Source organism: Monosiga brevicollis, genomic scaffold, assembly GCF_000002865.3.
Source record: "Monosiga brevicollis MX1 MONBRscaffold_8 genomic scaffold, whole genome shotgun sequence".
NCBI classification, from domain to species: domain Eukaryota; class Choanoflagellata; order Craspedida; family Salpingoecidae; genus Monosiga; species Monosiga brevicollis.
In genome coordinates, this window is record NW_001865045.1 from 315348 (window position 1) to 333804 (window position 18457).

General features: G+C 55.5%; 4 protein-coding genes across 4 annotated transcripts in view; 1 reads left to right on the forward strand and 3 right to left on the reverse strand.

Annotated features, from left to right (window-relative positions):
- The window catches only part of MONBRDRAFT_24840 (uncharacterized protein), a gene marked incomplete at both ends in the record, with an annotated part of 2824 nt that extends 1774 nt beyond the window's left edge, over window positions 1–1050 (reverse strand). The window contains 4 exons of the mRNA XM_001745288.1: window positions 34–133; window positions 221–281; window positions 357–403; window positions 898–1050. Coding sequence (XP_001745340.1) covers window positions 34–133; window positions 221–281; window positions 357–403; window positions 898–1050 — 361 coding nt within the window. The remainder of the gene's footprint in view (window positions 1–33; window positions 134–220; window positions 282–356; window positions 404–897) is intronic.
- Window positions 1051–1722: 672 nt separating this feature from the next.
- On the forward strand, window positions 1723–2674 carry MONBRDRAFT_7649 (uncharacterized protein; the record flags this gene model as incomplete). The annotated part of the gene is made up of 2 exons (XM_001745128.1): window positions 1723–2275; window positions 2487–2674. The coding sequence occupies 2 exons, from the start codon at window positions 1723–1725 to the stop codon at window positions 2672–2674; spliced, it is 741 nt and encodes a 246-aa protein (XP_001745180.1).
- An 11859-nt stretch (window positions 2675–14533) lies between these two features.
- On the reverse strand, window positions 14534–15732 carry MONBRDRAFT_1660 (uncharacterized protein; the record flags this gene model as incomplete). The annotated part of the gene is made up of 2 exons (XM_001745289.1): window positions 14534–15235; window positions 15523–15732. Coding segments are annotated over 2 exons (912 nt in total), but the record flags the coding sequence as incomplete, so codon positions are not given.
- A 1714-nt stretch (window positions 15733–17446) lies between these two features.
- On the reverse strand, window positions 17447–17995 carry MONBRDRAFT_16906 (uncharacterized protein; the record flags this gene model as incomplete). Its single annotated transcript, XM_001745290.1, has 2 exons — window positions 17447–17671; window positions 17840–17995. The coding sequence occupies 2 exons, from the start codon at window positions 17993–17995 to the stop codon at window positions 17447–17449; spliced, it is 381 nt and encodes a 126-aa protein (XP_001745342.1).
- Between the last annotated feature and the right edge of the window lie 462 nt (window positions 17996–18457).

The following is an 18457-nucleotide window of genomic DNA, read 5'->3' on the forward strand; positions in this document are numbered from 1 at the left end:
CCGGGGGGGGGGGAGAGGGAAGAAGCAACGTACATCCACCGCGATCAATGCCATAGAATCCATGTGCCCAGTATTTGAGCTCCAAGGGCGAGGGGCGATGATGCTCAAACAGTAAATCGTAATTGTTGTCTTCCTGCGTGGCAGCAGTTGAGTTAAATGGCGTCGAGTCTTATTGGCTCTTGCTCAATCTGCGATCTGGCGAGCGCAAGCAAACACATACCACAACTTGTTTGGCTTCCAAGTAGAGGCGCAGCGCTTTGCGCAGCTTAAACTTGCGTGCCCTGCACCCAGCAGTCGGACATCAGCTGGGCCGGGCAATTGCTCAAGATCTGTACAATTCCTAGAAGAGAACATACCTGAGAAATCGCAGCAGGCACAGGTCATCGGGCGCCTCGATGCCCTCCTACATGTTGACCAATCCGGGTCAGTGGAGCAGTCTGTCTTGGTTGTGGACTGCGGCGATGGGACACAGCAGCGAGGCACACGGAGCACTCTACAATACCTCTTGGAGCGCGAGGCGAAATTCGCGGACGGCCTGTTGTTCCTCTTCTGGCAGGCTATCAACCAGTTGGGCAACCGCCTCTGGTTGGTATGGTACAAAGACCACCATCCCAACTCGTGTCGAAAGCAATTTAAAATCCTGATGCAGCAACCCCCACGCAGCCCCGAGTCCGACCCTTCCAGAACAACAACATCAACACCCACACACCCCCAACAGCCACTTTGCTGCTAAATCAAGGCAACCACGCCACGACAAAACCGGGAAAAATGGGCAGGCACGGCGGGGGCGTGTCTTGTCCATGCATGCGTGTGTGGCACGCGCGCGACACAAGACACACACACACACACAGAGCGAGTCAAAATGATGACAAATGACCTCACACACATCATACGCACACACACACACACACACACACACACACACACATACACACACACACACACACACATACACACACACACACACACATTACACACACACACACACACACACACACACACACACACACACACACACACACACACACACACACACACACACACACACATACACACACACACACACACACATTACACACACACACACACACATGTCAGCACATTGACATCAGTTGACCGTTATGGGGTGGAGGTGCGGGGAGGGCGTGTGTGTGGTGGAGGGCGGAGGTGATCGGTTGAGCGGTTGAGCGGCTGAGCGGCTGTGAGGGCGGGTGGACTGGAAGGGGGCTCGGATTCGAATACGGATTTTTGGGTGTGGGATAGTTGAGTGCGAGAGGGGGTTTGGAGTCGAGGCGGAGGCGAGGCGAACTGGGTTTGCGTGTGAAGCGGGGGTGATGGCAGCTTTTCTTGGTCGGCCGCAGTTGGCATCGTTGATTAATGCGTGTCTAGAGGGACAACCATTGAGACCTCAGCCGTTGCGAGCACAGTATCTGAGCCATGAGCCAAACACGGTGGGTATGCGTGACCTTGGGATCTTCAGGGACGGGGGGGCCATCGACATGGCGCCCGATCGATCCTCTACGTACGTTGCGTCAATATCACATGACCCCTGTCTTGCTTGATGTAGAAATACCATTACCTCGGCGATGGCGACCATGTTTGGCTGGCCGTCTTGACTGGCGCAGCCGAAAATCAACTCAAGGTACAGGGCTCGTCTGCTTGTCGGAACTTGGCTCTGTGCGTCTCAAGATGGCATGGCTCGCTGGTGGCCGACCCTTGTAGATGGCTAGCTCCCGCTTTGGATCGCATGCTGCTCTCTGCGGGACCTGTGCCTTACTCGTGGACTACGTGCTCACTTATGACCCTGAGCTGGCGCTGCTGATCATGGTGATAAATAAGCTTCATTTTCTTGGCGGCTTGTCCTTGCTGCCCATTGGGGACGCCCGGCCCCTGCGCCTAAATCACGCCCAGGGCCAGGCCGTCAACGCTGCCGCTCGTGGCGCCCTCACTCGACGGTACTCGAAAGTCCCAGCGCCACACTCAAGGGCATCGTTGGTTCCTGATTCTTCAAAAAAGAGCCAACCCGAGCGTGACCCCCCAACGTTGGCCAACAACGAAGTAGACGAGAGCAATACCCAAGACGACGTGCTGTATGCACTCACAGCGGTCATGGGCACCTATGTCGGGTCCGCTTCCTCACCGCTTCATGCTCAGCACGGCTCAGTCGCCGGCCCATCCAACTTGACGCCAGCAGAAAATCTGAGCGACACTCAAGCTGCTGTACAGGATGCATTAGACGTGCTTCATGAACGCGAGGACGCGCGCCGAGCAGCGGGTCCCGCTGCTGCTTTTCACGCCAGAACCTCGGACCAACACTCGCTGCAAACAGATCCACCTTCCCAAACTAGAACAGCCTCACCACTTCTGCCTCAAGACCTGACATCACCCCTTCTACTCAACAGCAGCAGCACGCCAGAGCTGAGCGCACACTCAGCGGGCCATGTTGGGGATAGAGGTGAGATACTTGCGTTTGCCTCCCTGTCAAGCGCCTCAGACGGCCCAGCCCTGCCGTGGCAACTATCTCAGCAACAAGAAACCAATCATCTCTGCGTCTCACACTGGGTACAACGAGCCAACACGTCCACTCCCGGACCCGCAGCAATGGCCTCGCTTCCCGGTGATAAACGGTGATATGTACCAGATGCTTTCAACCGCCAATCACTCAGGATGTTGACTTTTAAAAGTCTGATTTTATTTTATTTTTTACTTTCAATTCCACCGATTCAGAGCCCACCGGTCGTCCTTTGGGCCACGACTGTCCCGGCCATCACAAGTGGCCGAGCCGAGCACAGCTCGCTGCGCGAACAAGGCCGCCAAACATTAATGGGGCGTCACTAGAAATCATATCATACTTTTTTTTTTGGTTTTCCATCAAGGCCGCGGAGCGGCAGCAATTGAACACGCGCTATAATACGCGATTGAGCACAACTGACGCAAGTGCATTTGACTATACCATCGACTCCTGGACACTGACGCCCTCCACACTCTTGGTCGAGCCCTGGACAGACATCGTCTCACGATAGCTGGGGCGTGAGTCCCAGGCACCATCACCCGCCAGGTCGTGTGTACTGCTTGTCATACTCATCGTGATGCGCACAGCATCACTTGATGCCCCAAAGCTTGGAGTGCGACCATGAGGTGTGCCTTGAGATAATGATCGTGCTCGATGGCTCTGCACGCGCTCAAACCTATGGTAATAGCGCACGCATGTTCGAATTTAGCCTCCTATTTTTGTTGGCTCTGGATTAACTGGCCAAGAAATAATCGATGCATTGTCATTCAGCGCCTCACCGAAATTCACTGTGGCGATGTCCCTCCTCCGAGGCTGATGATGCTGTGGTGGTGATGGTGCGTCAGCCCAACAGGTGGAGTCAGTACATGGCCAGCCACCTGGTTTGTCGCAGCCCGACAGCCCGACAGCTCGACGGTTGATGATTGCTTACCGTTGGAATACGATCGCGATCGGGTCGAGGGCCGGCGCGAATCCGAAGTCGTAAACGGCGAAGCCAGGTGAACTATCACAGCCGAACAAGTGAGGTTGAGATGTGCCTTGCTGCTCAAAATTCAAGCAGGCAAAAGCTGGACGCACTGGTATTGCGGATGGTGGACACATCCAGGGACCGCAGAGCTCGAACAACCAGGCCGAATGCAAAAAGTGACATCAAAAGGTTGATGATGGCTGTGAAGGCCGGGACAAGCGGTTGTTGAGGGCCACACCAAGCGCAAAAAGGGGGGAAAATTTGCTTGTCAGTGCTATTTGGGTCAACGACACATCGAAGGCTCGAGGAAAGTACATCAGGGACGAAGCATCACCCTTGTAAAGGTCAGCGCAAGACTCACACGAAAAGGTAATGACTAAAAGGGTATCTCGATCATACGCTTCACAGAACGAGCATTTTCGAGAGTCCAGGTGATAAATCTAGGCCAGCTCGGCGCAGGGGAGGCACGCACTGAGTACGCCCTGCGACGCAGATTGATGCACAGCAAACGACAGCTGCCTACCATGGCGAGGTAAAAGCCGATGTATGCCGTCAACAAAGATGCCGCAAAGATTAGCCTGTCTCTGGTAAATTGCTGCGGATTAGTCACCGAGTACCGGCGTGAGGAGCTCAAACTGCTGAAATCTGGCTCAGAAGAGCGCGATGCCGGACAAATTCCTGACTAACCTTGAGCATGACGGGTAGATACGAAACAATGGCCACAGGTAGCATGATGAGTGCCGCCACAAACTCGGGTGAATTGGCCCGCCCATATACGCCGATGATTGTCAACAAATACACGCTATGCAGGCAGCCAACGATAGTGTCAGGCATGGCCCAAGTTTCTGGAGGAGACGATAAGCCAACAAGCTTGCCCAAGGTTGATTTGTATACATACACTTGCAGCGCGGCCACATCGGCGTACAGGACCACAAAGGATTTGTAGTTGTCATACGCGGCTGGAGGGGGTGCGTTGAGGTTTGCAGGCCCATGAGTGGACCAACCGAGTTACATTGAGCCAGCAAAATCAGCTCAAGCCTCATACTTCATGCATCTACCACCTTACCGCGCACGTAATGGTGGGCACCAATACGGTTGTACAGGGCTCGTCCGTAGTCAAAGTAGAGTAGGGAGGACATGAGAGTGTAGAAGAAGGTGCAGGACACCTAAGGAAAACAGCAAAATTATTCATATCAGGAGGGCCAGATGTCGGGCACTGCAATACGTGAAGCTGGTACGGGCTGGTCCATATTAGGCTGCCAGAAGACGTACCAGGATGATCACATGACATATTAAAAAGGGTTTTTCGGCCTTGTAGGTGGGGTCACGCAGTTCAAGCAACTCGTAAAGCTGTAACGAGCACGTTTTTCACGTATCAGCATAAGTTAAGGCACATGCTTGCGGCAACGCCATGGTGGTCGACGCCGGCAAATTTAGTCCATCAACCAACTTAAAGCTGCTGGTACGGATTGCCTACCTGTAAGACACTAAAAATGGAGGCCAGGATGTTAAGAAAGAGGTGGGAGCCAATCTCGTAGATGCTCATGGTATAGACCTGGCACACAGCGCCGGGGCACATGAGGGGATGAGGGCATGTCAGGTTCAAGCCAGCATCGCTTTTTAGCCTCCTCAGGGTCTCGACGGCACCCAAGCGTCTGTCTTACCCCGATGAAGGCTTGAATGAGGGAGATCCAGGCCATGAAGATGAAGAAGATTGCATAGGCGCGTCGGCTGGCCACCACACGCTACAGAGCCCAGAGAATGGAGACGCATGGGTGAGCTTGAGACCCTTGTTGCTCTGGCCGCGCTCTTCACATACTGACGAAGGTAAAACAAAAGCAGGAGCGCACCTCTGGAAAAGCTACCTGGCCGGCTTGAGTGACAGTCGTGAAGACAGCTGCCCCAACAGGAATAGTTTGCATGAGACGGATTCAAGGTTCGATTCCGTTTGCGGGTAGCCCGAAACGGAGGCACAAGATGCCACAAGAGGCAAGACAGGTGTCGTACTTTGAAAAACAACGAGCGTCAATGTCCGGATTTCTCGCGGACTGAGAGGAGCCCGCGATTCGCGCACAGCTGACCACGAATACCAACGCCGATACACCTCCTTGACAGCTTCCCTGCGGCGCAATGATAAGGTGTCACAGGAAAGGATAGATAAGACATGGCCTGAGGCCAGCACCTCAAGGTCTTGGCGCTTGGGTCACAGCACGCAGCTGGGTCTCTCTCTCTCTCTATCTCTGTGCATCAGGTTTGCAACGTACGCTGACACCTTCTTGGCTGGCCGGATGTGGCGCGGCTGCCTTGGATGATGCCCGACATCTTTGAGTCGGAATGTGGGAACCGTCGCCGTCGGCTGCATCCTCGCGGGTGATACAGGTGTGGAGACTTCGGCAGCCGATGCTCCCCTTGAGTAGCTATCGAACCTGAAATGTCGAGCTCACGGGTCTACTCGTGGCCGCCACATCTTTGACCCGCCTTTCGATCTGATCACAAGACGAGAAAAAGCTGAAATGAACGATTTTGAGTTTTTTTTCCAAAAATTTCGATCTTAACCTTGTGTGTTACAGTGTGGTTTGGTTCAACTTTGATCACACACTTGTGAAGAGGGAGGGGCATTGGGTGCCGTGCTCAACCAATGGAAGATTGGATGGATTTCAACTTACAAGGGCTTGGAATCTCAGCAAAAACGAGCGCGAGAGGAGAAAGAAAAAAAAAACGATGAAAGGACAAACAAGGATCGCAGATCCACTCAGCAATGCGAGCAAGGCCGTGTCGGCCAATGAAAGAAGCAGATAAAAGCTGCTGGCTACACATGATCCTAGTGTGTACCGCGGAACACAAAGGTCAAGCTTTGCGGTCATATTATGTCTACACGTTTCCGTCTGTCTGAGCAGCAGATGTTCCTTGCCCTTCTTGCGGGTTGGGCTGAGCAACTGAGCGAGCGGCAGAGCGAGTCGCGGAGCGGGGATGATGTGGCACGGGAATGCTTGCGGGTGGGGCCGAAGGCTTGACTTCCTTCAAATCGGTGCACTGCAATCCGCTGTAAGCATTGAAGAAGAGAAACCCGTCATGATTGAGCGGGCGAGACTGAGATGGCCCAGCGTTTTCCCGCGCCGTGGCCTTGGCATTCGTCTTGACTTGTAGGCGCTGCATGAGGGTCTTGCCCAAAATGGCAGCGGGCAAGTCGACATCCTCCTCATCCCCTTCCTCGGCTAAGAAAGGCGAACGCGCGAAGAGTCGGGTGAATATGCGTGCTACGTCGAGTCATTTCTTTGCACGCTGTTGCATCGCAGAGTCTCGGAGGGGAGGCAAGGACGCATCGGCGCGCACCTTCAGATTCCTCTCTCTCTGTGACGGCGGCAGTATCCATAGTCGGCACGGCACTGGCACCTGTAGAACCAAGGATGGAAGGACGCAAGTTAAGTATGCCCAGTATCAGCGACTCGTTCAAAAGGACTGTAGGGTTCTTGCAAGCCATGTGGTGCATACCTCGGGTGGGCCCGTCTGTCATGGCAGATGTTGCTCGTGACTACAAGTTGGGAAGCCACGTCAGCGCACAGACCCACATGAGACTGGAAACTTGTGCAAAAGTGGTGGTACCGAAATGGGAACTAAAAACATCAGCAGGCACGCCGGCGCAAGAGCAGTTAGAAAATGGCACCAAGCCCACCTCCAACTCCGCAGCACGGGAGCGTAGTTCATCACGGTGATCCTGGCTGGCCTCGGGCACGTTGAGAACCCAGCGATTGGTGTGACCTTCGCCAAAGGTACCGATAAAATCACCACGGAGTGACCAGACTCGCACGGAGCAGTCAGTTGAGCCTGTAATCACGGCCATATTTTGTGCAATGACGATGGAGGAGACACCCAGTCCATGGGCTTTCCAGCTGCGAGACAGCTTTGGACGTGCATCAGGCTCAATGGGTTCGGTCCCGAGCGCATAGTCTCGAATGTGCCAAAGCATGACGTTGCCATGGTTGTCACCCGTGGCTAACAGCGAATCATCCTCATTTCGCACCATGGCGGTCACACGCTATCAAAACAGAATGATCATACAACCGGTAGCAAACGGAGAATGAAATGTTATGCAACGAATGACGGGAAAGCAAGGTCTCACCACAGTGTCATGTCAACAGGCCGGACAAGCACCAGACGAACAAAACTGACCTGCTCGCCAAGTTTGCCCTTGGTACCGCGGAAGCTGCAAAGTAGTTCTCCACGCTGAGGACTGAACACGTGGACATTGCCCTTGTAGTCGCTCGCGAGCAACCAGCCCATGACTTGCCGCCGGCTGCTGGCGAGAGAGGCACGAGAACGCAGAAACAAGAGCTGGGAGGCCGCAGTGCTGGTTGAGAGCAAGTGCGCACTCATGATCTTGTTCTCAACGGGAGCTTTGACTTCTGCTGGCATTTTGAACTTGGTGACAGCCTTCATCAAGCTGAGATACGGTCGAGGCACAAAGTTAAAGAGGGCACAATAGAGATGCAAGCAGACCCCAGAAGAGCGGGTCAGGAAGCAGCGCAGTGCACGTGGGTCAAGTGAGGAAACTGACTTTGTGTTCCACAGCATGAGTTGGCCATCAGCGGAGCCCGTGATAAGCAGGCTGGGCGGACACTGGTCCATGGCCACAATGTCCGATGCATGTTTGCCTTCAGGATGCCAGGTGGGGTCGGGTAAAATCTAGACAACATGGCCATTGCAGTGATGACCATGAGTACAGGTTTTCTCACATACGGCGAAAGCGATGCGTGCACTAAGCTGGGCGGGGTTCTCACCTCGCCGGCAGTCCCATTGGGCTGATAGCAAGCGATCGAAGGGCTTGAGCCAGCCACAAACATGTACTCCTGTATGAGGCGCAAGCAGCAGTGAGAGATTGGCCGTCAACAAATGCCTGGGGTTGCGCGGTACTGACTGGGGTGGTCGTAACGGCGCATGGGTCTAGGCCAGTAGCCTCGAGCCGCAGCATGATGGCGCCGCTGAAGGTGTTCCAAACGAGCAAGCTACCGTTGGATCCCTAATAGTAATAATGTCGGTGTCAGTGCGCGCGCTGTGTGTCACATGGTTGTTTTGTGGAGGAGTCAGTGGGCGAGTGGCCAAAGTTAACAAGCCCCGCCAGCTGTCTTCACGACTTACGGCCGACAGAATACTGAGACCTCCATGCAGAGGGACCAGATGGGTCACGGCAGCATCGCCATGCACGCCGCTCGACTGCATGAGGTGCTGGCCCGAGGACAAGTCCCACGAGTTGATAAAGCCACCTGCACAGGCAGTGACAACCTGTCCAAGCTCTGGCAAGTAGATCATGGCAGTGATGACTTGGGGATGTGTGGTGACGCTTGACTTCTGGTCCTGTTCCTGGGTCATTTGCGTGATACACAACTCCTCCTTGCAGCCCGTCAGAAGGGCCTGGGTCGACTCATGCCAAAGCATGCAGTTCACAGGCACCTGAGGCTGGTGGCGGTGGGGTAAGAGCCCCGACAGGGTTGAAAGGCACACTTGATCTGCCACATCCCAGATCTTGACCGTGTGATGGGAAGACAAAGAGATCACCTGGTTCAACACGTGGTTGAACGCCAGGTGCGTAATGGACGAGATGTGCCCCTCCAGCATGGCGATGGGCTCAGTGGGGACCCAGGGGTTCCACAGCCGTAAGATGCCGTCTGCGCCACCCGTAGCAATCAGGTTGCTGTTCTCGCTCACGTCAAAGCAGGTGACGCCGCGAGGAATGTGAAATTCTTGCCCGCCATTCAACTTCTTGAGCGGACGTATAATAAGCGAGTTTTTGGACACGGGGGCACACGAGACCACGGCATCCAGGAAAGGACTGAAGGCCACCTGCTGTACGCTGCGGTCAATCTCATCCACCGATGATTGATGGCCCTGTCAGCATGGGTCGAGGCAGCAGTATCAGGTCAGTCTAATTCTGTTCATCTTCAAGATCAACCTGCATATGCCGGGCTCCCGCTCACTGCCAAAGCACCCTGTGCCTCATTTTGGGCATGCGTGCTTTCAGACGCACAACCACAATCTCATTTACCCCTCTGCCCCCTCTTTCGCGCCCCGTTTCAAATCAAACACAGCTGTCAAGCACCTGACCTTGATCTTGAGCAGACTGCACAGCGCGGTGGGGTTTTCTCCGATGGGAAGGCGCTTCACGTGCACCGTGGGCCCCTCTTCCTCTGGGAACAGCTGCTTGCTGCATTGGGTGAAGTTGAACATGAGGACGTTGCCAGAGACATCGCCACACAAGAGGTAGCCCAAGTTGGCGCCGGAGGCGTGGAAGTGGAGGCGATGAATAATGTCATGCAGGCCCGTGACGGTGTGGGATCTGTTGCCAGAGGAGAGTTCATAGAAACTGAGGTCGCGCTTGGTTGTGGCCACGGCAATGCGATAGGCGCTGGGCATGACGGCGATGTCGGTCACGGCGATCTTCTTCATTTCGCGCGGGTCGCCCACATGCACAATCCTAGAGCACGGGAAAAGAAGAACAAGCGGTCAAACCAAGAGCCCGGAAAGCGGAGACAGAACAGGTAAGAGGGCTGTGAGCAGCCATAACTTTTGACGAATGCATGCCGCAAAATGCAGCGGGGTAGGGCAAGCGCGTAGGAAGGGAAGAAAGAACACACCGTTGGGGATGCATTTTGTAGCTCCAAAAAACAATCGCTCCTTCTTCAGAGGCAGTTACAATGCGATTGGGATTGGTACAGCTGGAAATGCGACGAAGCGTGCCCCGATGTGCGGTCTCGAACAAGTGGGGGCATACGAGTACGGGCACTTCGCGTTCATTCTCAAGTTGATGTTTCTCCGCGAGGTCTTGCATGAAGTGTGAGCAAAAGTCGTCCCAGCGAATGATGCCCGTCTGCTTGACATCCATTTTCTTAATAAGGATATCGGCGCGACGCTGAACATCATCATCACCTTGCAGTACATCCAGCTAACACCGACCCCACGGAATGTTTGTGAGTGAATTTCAGACTCGAGGCGTCGAGCCAGAGCGGGGCATACCTCGCCCAAGGCTTGTGCAAAGTCTTCCACCGTGAGCTCAAAGTCATGGTCGGCAAAAGTCTGCATGAGCGTCTATGGTATCAAGATTGCGCAGGCGCATCAGAGGCTGGGACATGGCATTTGCGACGCTCAATAAGACGCGATGAAGCAGGCACGCACCTTCATGTGTTTGAGCGTGATTTTGTCTTCAGTGCGAACGATGTCAGCAACCGCCTTGACCTGTCGGGGCATTGTTGGCAAACAACTGTTGTGAGCTTCAGCATACCTGCTCATCGTGCCGAGCACAACCCAGACTCACACGCATTTTTGACTTACCCGGGCTTTGGGCGCGTTCGAATCCACGCCCTTGCTGCTGCCAGAGACGACAAAAGCATCCTTAAGCATGCCGGCATTCAGCAATGACGCGCGGCGTGCTCCCTAAGCGAGTGCGTGCAGCCACCACCCAAGCAGCCGTTGGTAGCATGCAAAAGCACATGAGTCAACCCGTCAGGTCCTAACAGCGGCGAGGAAAGGAACGAGCTGAGGCGGGGACTCACGTCCATGGTGACAGGTCGCACACGATAGCTTGGCTGGCTAGCAGATCGCTGCCACCAGCGGCTCCTGCACGCGTATCGATTTGAAAAGAGCAACAGATCAAGTCAAACCAGACCAGCCAGTTGACCGTCAAACGCTTGGACACACTCCAGCCCGTTGCGGAGAAGGAGGAGGAGGAGAGGAAGAAGACGATGGTGAGAGAAAATCAGAGCAAGAAAATTGGCTTTTGTGCTGGGTTGTCAAGGCGCGTCACGCAGTGTAACAGAAATTACATTTTGATTAGATAAAGTCGATTGTCAGAAATTTGACTGCTGTATGCGCGCACACACACATTCAGAATAGATCAAGAATCTGAGTGACATGAACGGATTGATTGTTATGATTGGGACGTTAGGGGCGATGGGACTGGCGCTGGCAGTGAACACAAACAAAAGTCTCGAGGCGCGCAAGCTCCTCTGGTTGCAGGGCCACACACCGATCATGAAACCTACAAGGATCGGCAAGTGTAAGTGATGCATCGGTATATGCTTGCGCAGCCGCCAGGGAGAACGCACCAGTCGTGGCAGCCGTTGCACATGACCATGCAGCCATCAGCTTGGGCGTGACAATAGCAGTATTCGGCATCACGGGAGGTGGTTTTGTGTCGTTTTGCAAGTGGTGTGGCACTTTGTGACGACTTTCTCAAGCTGGCCTCGGGGGGTGCAAGGGGCCGTCGCAGCTGACAACGTGCACAAAAAAAGGATGGCAACTCCTCCGCTTGCGTATCCAGCAGGTCCAGGCAGGCGGTATGGAACCTACAGCAGCCACGTCTGATCAGACTTGAACAGACCGAGCGCAGGAGGGCGGGTCGATTGCATCCTTTGCGCAGCTCTGCTGCACGTAGACGTACCACTCATCACAACCGTCGCAGCCAATCATGATGCCCTGGATGTCACTGCGGCGACACACGCAATACAATTTCTGCGCGCACAAGGAAGTGGCAATTGAGCGCGGGCTTCTTTGGCACCTTTGGCCAAGCTACGTGCACACTTTTTCCAAGGCTAAACACTACCTCCATTTCACTTGGGCTGCCCTCGACAAGATTGGGCAATGGGCTGGCGGATGCCGGTCCCCCAAACACCAAGGCGTGACTGTCAACCAGTGGGCCTGGACCAGCATCGCCGTCGAGTTCGGGCGTTGCCTCGACGCCTGCGCGCAGCGCCACGCGGGCGACCTCCTCCTCTGCAATGTGTCGATCAGATTCGGTGAGTCAGCCCTTGCACGCTTACTACAAAGGGCCCGAAAAGAGATGCTCTGGTTGATGCGCGGTCGAGAGCATTGCTACAGCACATACCAAAGTCGATGGGTAATCGGTCTCCTTGGGCGACTAGCAAATTGCGGTCAATCGCAGAGAGGCGATCCATGTCCGCCACGCTAGCTCGCCACATGAGCAGCGATTCCATGAGAATGGCAATCACGTCTCGCTCAGCGCTATCCAATCTACAGGCTGCCGAGAGCTCGACCAGTGACCACACGGCCGGTTCGATCACGGGCCTCACAGGCTGACAAACGTGGCACACATAGCGAAGGTCGTCGGCCTGGCTGGCTCTGATCCCCACACAGCGCGCGTGATACCAATCGTCGCAGACCAAGCACTGAAGCATGCGCCCTCCTCGCTGACCCTCACAAAGACAAAAGTCGTCTTCGCGCACCTCGCGCTGCGCGTTATCCTTGCGCGCCTTCAGCACGGCATCAGCATCCCATCGCAGGGTCTCGCGCAAGGCCTCGATCGCGCCACCGCCATTGGAGTTGCGCACCACTGGCTTGCAAACCACGGCCTTGGCAAAGGCCTTGGCCAATTTCTCATTGGGACTGCATATGATGTCCAAGGCACGGCGTAGACGTGGTAAATAAAGCTGGGCGCGCTCATACAGTTCCAGTGCGCGTTGCCAGACCGCGTAATCCAAAGTGCGCACGTTGCGGGGAAGGTGCAGCGTTGGATTGGACTCATAGGTCAAGGGGTCTGGCCCATCGGCGGGAAAGATCAGAAGCTCGTGGCATCGTCGGGCGAAGCGCCGGGCATCTTCCAGGCGCTGCTCCAGTGCTAGACTCGTCTTGCCCACCCACGGGCATGTTTCGCCGAGCTCTGATAGCATGGGCCAGGTCGCGAGGCTGCGCGAGTGTAACACAGCAGCTGCGCGCTGATCCCAGGCCTGAGCCTCAAGGTATCGCGTGTGAAGTTGCTCAAACGCCTCCCGCAAAGGTTCCTTGTCGCCAAGTACTTGGCATAGCTTGCGACCACGAGCCAGCACGGCCTGAACTGCATCCTGAGTAGGAAGTGTCGCTGCTTCCGGTCCCAGAGCTTCAGTCATTTCCACACACTCGTCAAGCCAGATACGAGCTTCCTGTGCCTCCCGAACCTGTCTGAGCCAGGCGACAGCCAAGTCTGGTACAGATGACACACGCGCCTCCCACTCGGCCAACACCTCACGTGAGGCGTCAAGCAAGGGCGCCTCTTTCAGTTCGGCATCCCACTGGCGGACCTGCCGCACAGGTTCCACGAGGGCGTGGGCCAGACCCCGGTCCCCCATAGCCAGGACACGGCGCGTGAGGCTGAGGGCATCGGCCCAAGGTCCATGGGACAGCGATTTCTTACTGCCAGGTTGGGCCAGAACGGAAGGTACCGCGCTCTCTCCGGCCATATTATCGGCCACGGTGCGCAAGGACACCCGGGTGGATGCGCTGCATGAATGGGCATAGGCCTCCACGTCCCGAGCCAGCGTGTCAAAGCGACGGACAAAGGCTTGAACGGCACAGACCATGGGGTCGTGGCGCCATGTCAAAGGTATGGCTGTGAGGCGCTCCCGATCCATGCTAATGCCGGCACCCACGTCGTTGCCAACGGCGCTCAAGCGCTCAAGAGCTGGCAGTGCATCTGGCAGGTCTGCCACACGCTTTCCGTTGTCCCCCTCATCGAGCTCAGATTCATCTCGCACTGATAGTCCAGACACTTCAACAGGCTCGGCACCAGGAACAAAGGCGGGCAGCCGGAGGGCGTTTACCAAATCAGGGCCGACCTCAGCGCGGTCACCACAGTCACGCAGGTACAAGCGTCCAGGTGCATTGGCGACCTGGGCCATCCATCCTTGCCGTGGGTGTGCAAGAAGAGCGGCCTGCGTCCAAGCGTGAAAACTTCGGCTGACAGGGCGAACGCACTCATCAATCAAAGCTGCAAGATCTGAGAAGCTAATACCACTGCGAGCTGACATTTGAGCTGCAGTGCAGCCGCGACCGCATCCCGGGTGTGTTCCAGTGTTGTCCCGGTCATCCCCATCGCTGTTTGACGTGACCAAATTAGGCGGCGCCAGGTCATCATCTTCCTCGGATGCGACGTGGGCACCGGCTGAGATGGGAGATGCCGTTGAGCCCCGACAATGGGACGGGGTTGCCGGGGATCCAGGAAGAGAGGTGGGCGCAGATGAGGTGCTCGCGTTTGCAACGGGGGCTTGAGAACGGGGCTCGCATTCAGGTGCGTGGTCTCCGCACCGCCAGCCCGGCCGGCACGCACAGCGAACATGTGCCTCGAAAAGCGTCGTGTTGCATACAGTGCAGATGCGGTCGTCGTCGGGCTGCTCATGGAGCGCGGTGTCCTCAATCACGTGAGGCACACGATGACGCACACTCTGCTCGTGGCGCTGAAGCTCCAACAACTCCACCAACAAAAACGCAGCGGCGTCCCCATCCAATGATTCCGGGTGATCACGGTACCATTGCGCAGCCTGGAGTACAAACTCCCAGTGATTGAAGGTGGGTCGGCGGCCGTCATGGCGATAGGCTTCAAAGCAGCGCCGTCCCGTGGCCAGCCAATGCGCAGGCGCAAAGTTGACGGCTTCGGCCACGTTAAAACCCATGTTAAAGCCAGCATGGTAGGCTCGAGGGAATGTGACGATGAACTCGCCCGGGTTTTGATCGGTGCGAAAGCAGCGCACGCCGGCGTCAATCAGGTATTGAGGCGAGGCTAACGTGACGAGATCGTGTAGCAGTTCGGGTTTGCGGGCAAACAGCTCCGGGGCGCTGGCGATCATGGCACGTTCAAAGGCCTCGGCGTCGCTGGCAGGTATCCCATACCATGTTTTGGGTTCTCCCAAGTGCATGTAGTTGATTGAGTAGGTCCAGTGGTCCTCGATATGCCAGCAGAAAGAGCTAAACAGCTGGCCAACGTACAGCCAGGGGACCTACAGCGTCCACAACGAAAAACAAACAGGGAGAACATCAGACAACGGCAGAAAACGTGATGAGCACATGGCAGAGTCACGGGAGGCGGGGTCGTGACACACACACACACACACACACACACACACACACACACACACACACACACACACACACACACACACACACACACACACACACACACACACACACACACACACACACACACACACACACACACACACACACACACACACACACACACCACACACACACACACACACACACACACACACACACACACACACACCTTGACACCGGAGATGGGCTCAGCAATGCTGCAAAAAAGACTACGGTGATGGAGAGGCAGGTTGTTGAGATTCCAGCCGTTTTGAGCGGCTACAGCGTTACGGCTGCGAGAGATCTTGCGTCCGCGATTGGCAAAGTGCTGTTCATCAGTGGGAAACCCGCTTCCCACTTCCAGAGTGGGCAAGTCGGCGCCATATTCCACCTGCAGTTCGTACCCACCCGAAAGTACAGGAACACAATGTGAGCAGGGCGGCGGGCATGAACAATGCTAGAATTGATGTGATGTGTCATCAAGTGAGACGGCTGCGAGGTCGGGCCGAGAATACCAACAATACCTTGATGGGGGCCCTGGCGTAGTGAAACGGCGAGGAGACGGCGGCCCAGAAAACGCGCTCGCGTTCGGCCAACGGCATGGTACCTCCGCGGTTTCGAATGTACAAGCGCTCAATCTGCTCACACCGCTTGCGGAAACTCTGGGAGCAGCAGACAAGAACACACCACGGGTGAGTCAAAAGTGAGAAACCAAACCCAAGAACCCGCAGGAAAACAAAAGCAAAAGTGAAACATAAAAGCAAACAAGCACACTGCCAAGCCACGGCAAGAGGCGGGGCGATGCGATTGAGCGTCACAAGCGCCAGCCTGCAAAGCTAGGCGCATGATCTGGCATCACAATCACCACGGCGGTTTGATCCGGGTGCGTGCGTACCTTGATGGTATACTTGTTTTCGCTATCGTAAAAGCCGTAATCGGGAGTTTCTTTCGCGGCATAGCGACGCGCCGTGCAAATAGGGCAAAGCCAGTCGCCCTTTGGCACGGCCTCAAGCGGTGGATTGAGACAAAAGAGGTGGTACCCCTAAGCACAACGGGATCACATCATCAGACGGAAAGGCAATCAGGGTGCTATTGAATGCAGGTTGTGCCACGGAAGCCTTGGAGGTGACAAATGGCGGCAAGTGCAGCTTCACTAACTCGATCACAACTGTCACAGAGCAGCATGGCATTGGCGTAGTCGCCGATGCGACACTCTTCGCAAGCTTCGTCGCCCAGATTAGCTTCGACTGAGCCCATGGGTGGACGATGGCCTCCATGCGCGAGTAATATGGGCTGGCCAGCAGCGGGCGCAACAGGACCCTGGCGCTTGCTGCGCTTGCTCGGTGAAATGTGGTCCTTGTTGCGTGCGAGCGAGGACGTCAGAGACGGAGACGAGGCAACGGGCAAGCCAGCTTCATCGGGCGAGGCATGCGGAGCCACGCCTGTCCCTTGTTCTATCATGTCATCCAGGGTCAAGACAGGCATGCCCGCTTGTAAGCCAAGATAAACGAGGAAAGCCAGTAGTGTGGCGCGTTCTTAAAGCAAGTCAGAACAGCGGAACAACAGTCGGCTTGATGCAAGAAAAAAGGGGGGGAAAAAAGAGGAGAAAAAAATGGCGAAAAGCAAGAAGAGGAACCAGGCGCACGTGGCACATGTGCGGTCCAGAAAGATGGGCGTGGTTGGTCCGAACAGCTCGCACCTGTGCCTACTGGTTCTGGCTGGTTTGTTTCGATAGTGGCTCGTGGCTGTTCATGGGTAAGGCTGATGGTGCCAGCCTGACGTCGGGCCTCAAATACAGCAAAGGGGTGAATTTGGCGTTCATAGATGACCTGCAGACGTCGGCTGTTGCGACGCGCTAATCCCAGCTGAGAGCGAATAAGGCAGAAAGCCAAGGCGCGAATGAGTCCTTTGCATGCAACAAAGACCGGGGGGGGGGCGTATGCCAGCAAGCAGCGCAGAGCCAGACTCATACCTGCGCTGCCAATCCGAGCCAGGTCTGTTTGGTGGGGGCATTGGGCAGTTTGGCCACGGCCTGGGAATGCAGCCATTGGTATGAGAGGTTGAGATGGCACTATATGCGCAGCCGTGCTCATTTGGTTGTGTCAAGTGAAGAATCAGCTCGGGGTCGGGCTGACCTTGTACAGGGCGAAGAGGTCAATGGGTTGGCCATCGATAACCGGGGCGTCACGCAGTTTGGAGCCTTGAAGCCGCCAGTATTCCTCAAGGCGCTCCAAAAAGTCATTGCGCGCCCGGCTTTGGCCTTCCAATTCAGACAGAACCTGGACACGAGGTTGGAAGTGAAAGGAGTCGTCACTCAAGGCAAACTCCATGTTCCAGCCCTAATAACCGGGGGCATGCGAGGGGCCCGGGCGGTGAGGCTGCGACCAAAAGGGTCAGAGTGGTGGTTTGAGAAAGGGGGGTGCGGGCTAATCAGCGTTCATTAGCGCGACTATATCCCTCCCCTTGGGCAAGGGCAGGAGTTGTCTCACGACGCGGTCGAGTCGCACCGTGGGGGGCACAATCTTGACGACGCCATAGGTTTCGGCCTCGGCGCGAATGCTCTCAATGTAGCGCATGGGGTCGACAAATTGAGTGAGCGTGGGTCGATACACCCGAGTCTCAGGGGGAGCCGTGAAACGGGGCGGCTGATTTCGACCCGCCATCAGTACGGTCGTGTTCGATTCGTATCGTCCTCGCCCACAGCAGCAATCCAGTTCGACTCTGGGCATCAAGAAGCAGCATTTGATGAAAAGATGATCATGGTCCTTTGACGAAATGAAAAATACACACACACACACACACACACACACACACACACACACACACACACACACACACACACACACACACACACACACACACACACACACACACACACACACACACACACACACACACACACACACACACACACACACACACACACACACACACACACACACACACACACACACACACACACACACACACACACACACACACACACACACACACACACACACACACACACACACACACACACACACACACACACACACACACACACACACACACACACACACACACACACACACACACACACACACACACACACACACACACACACACACACACACACACACACA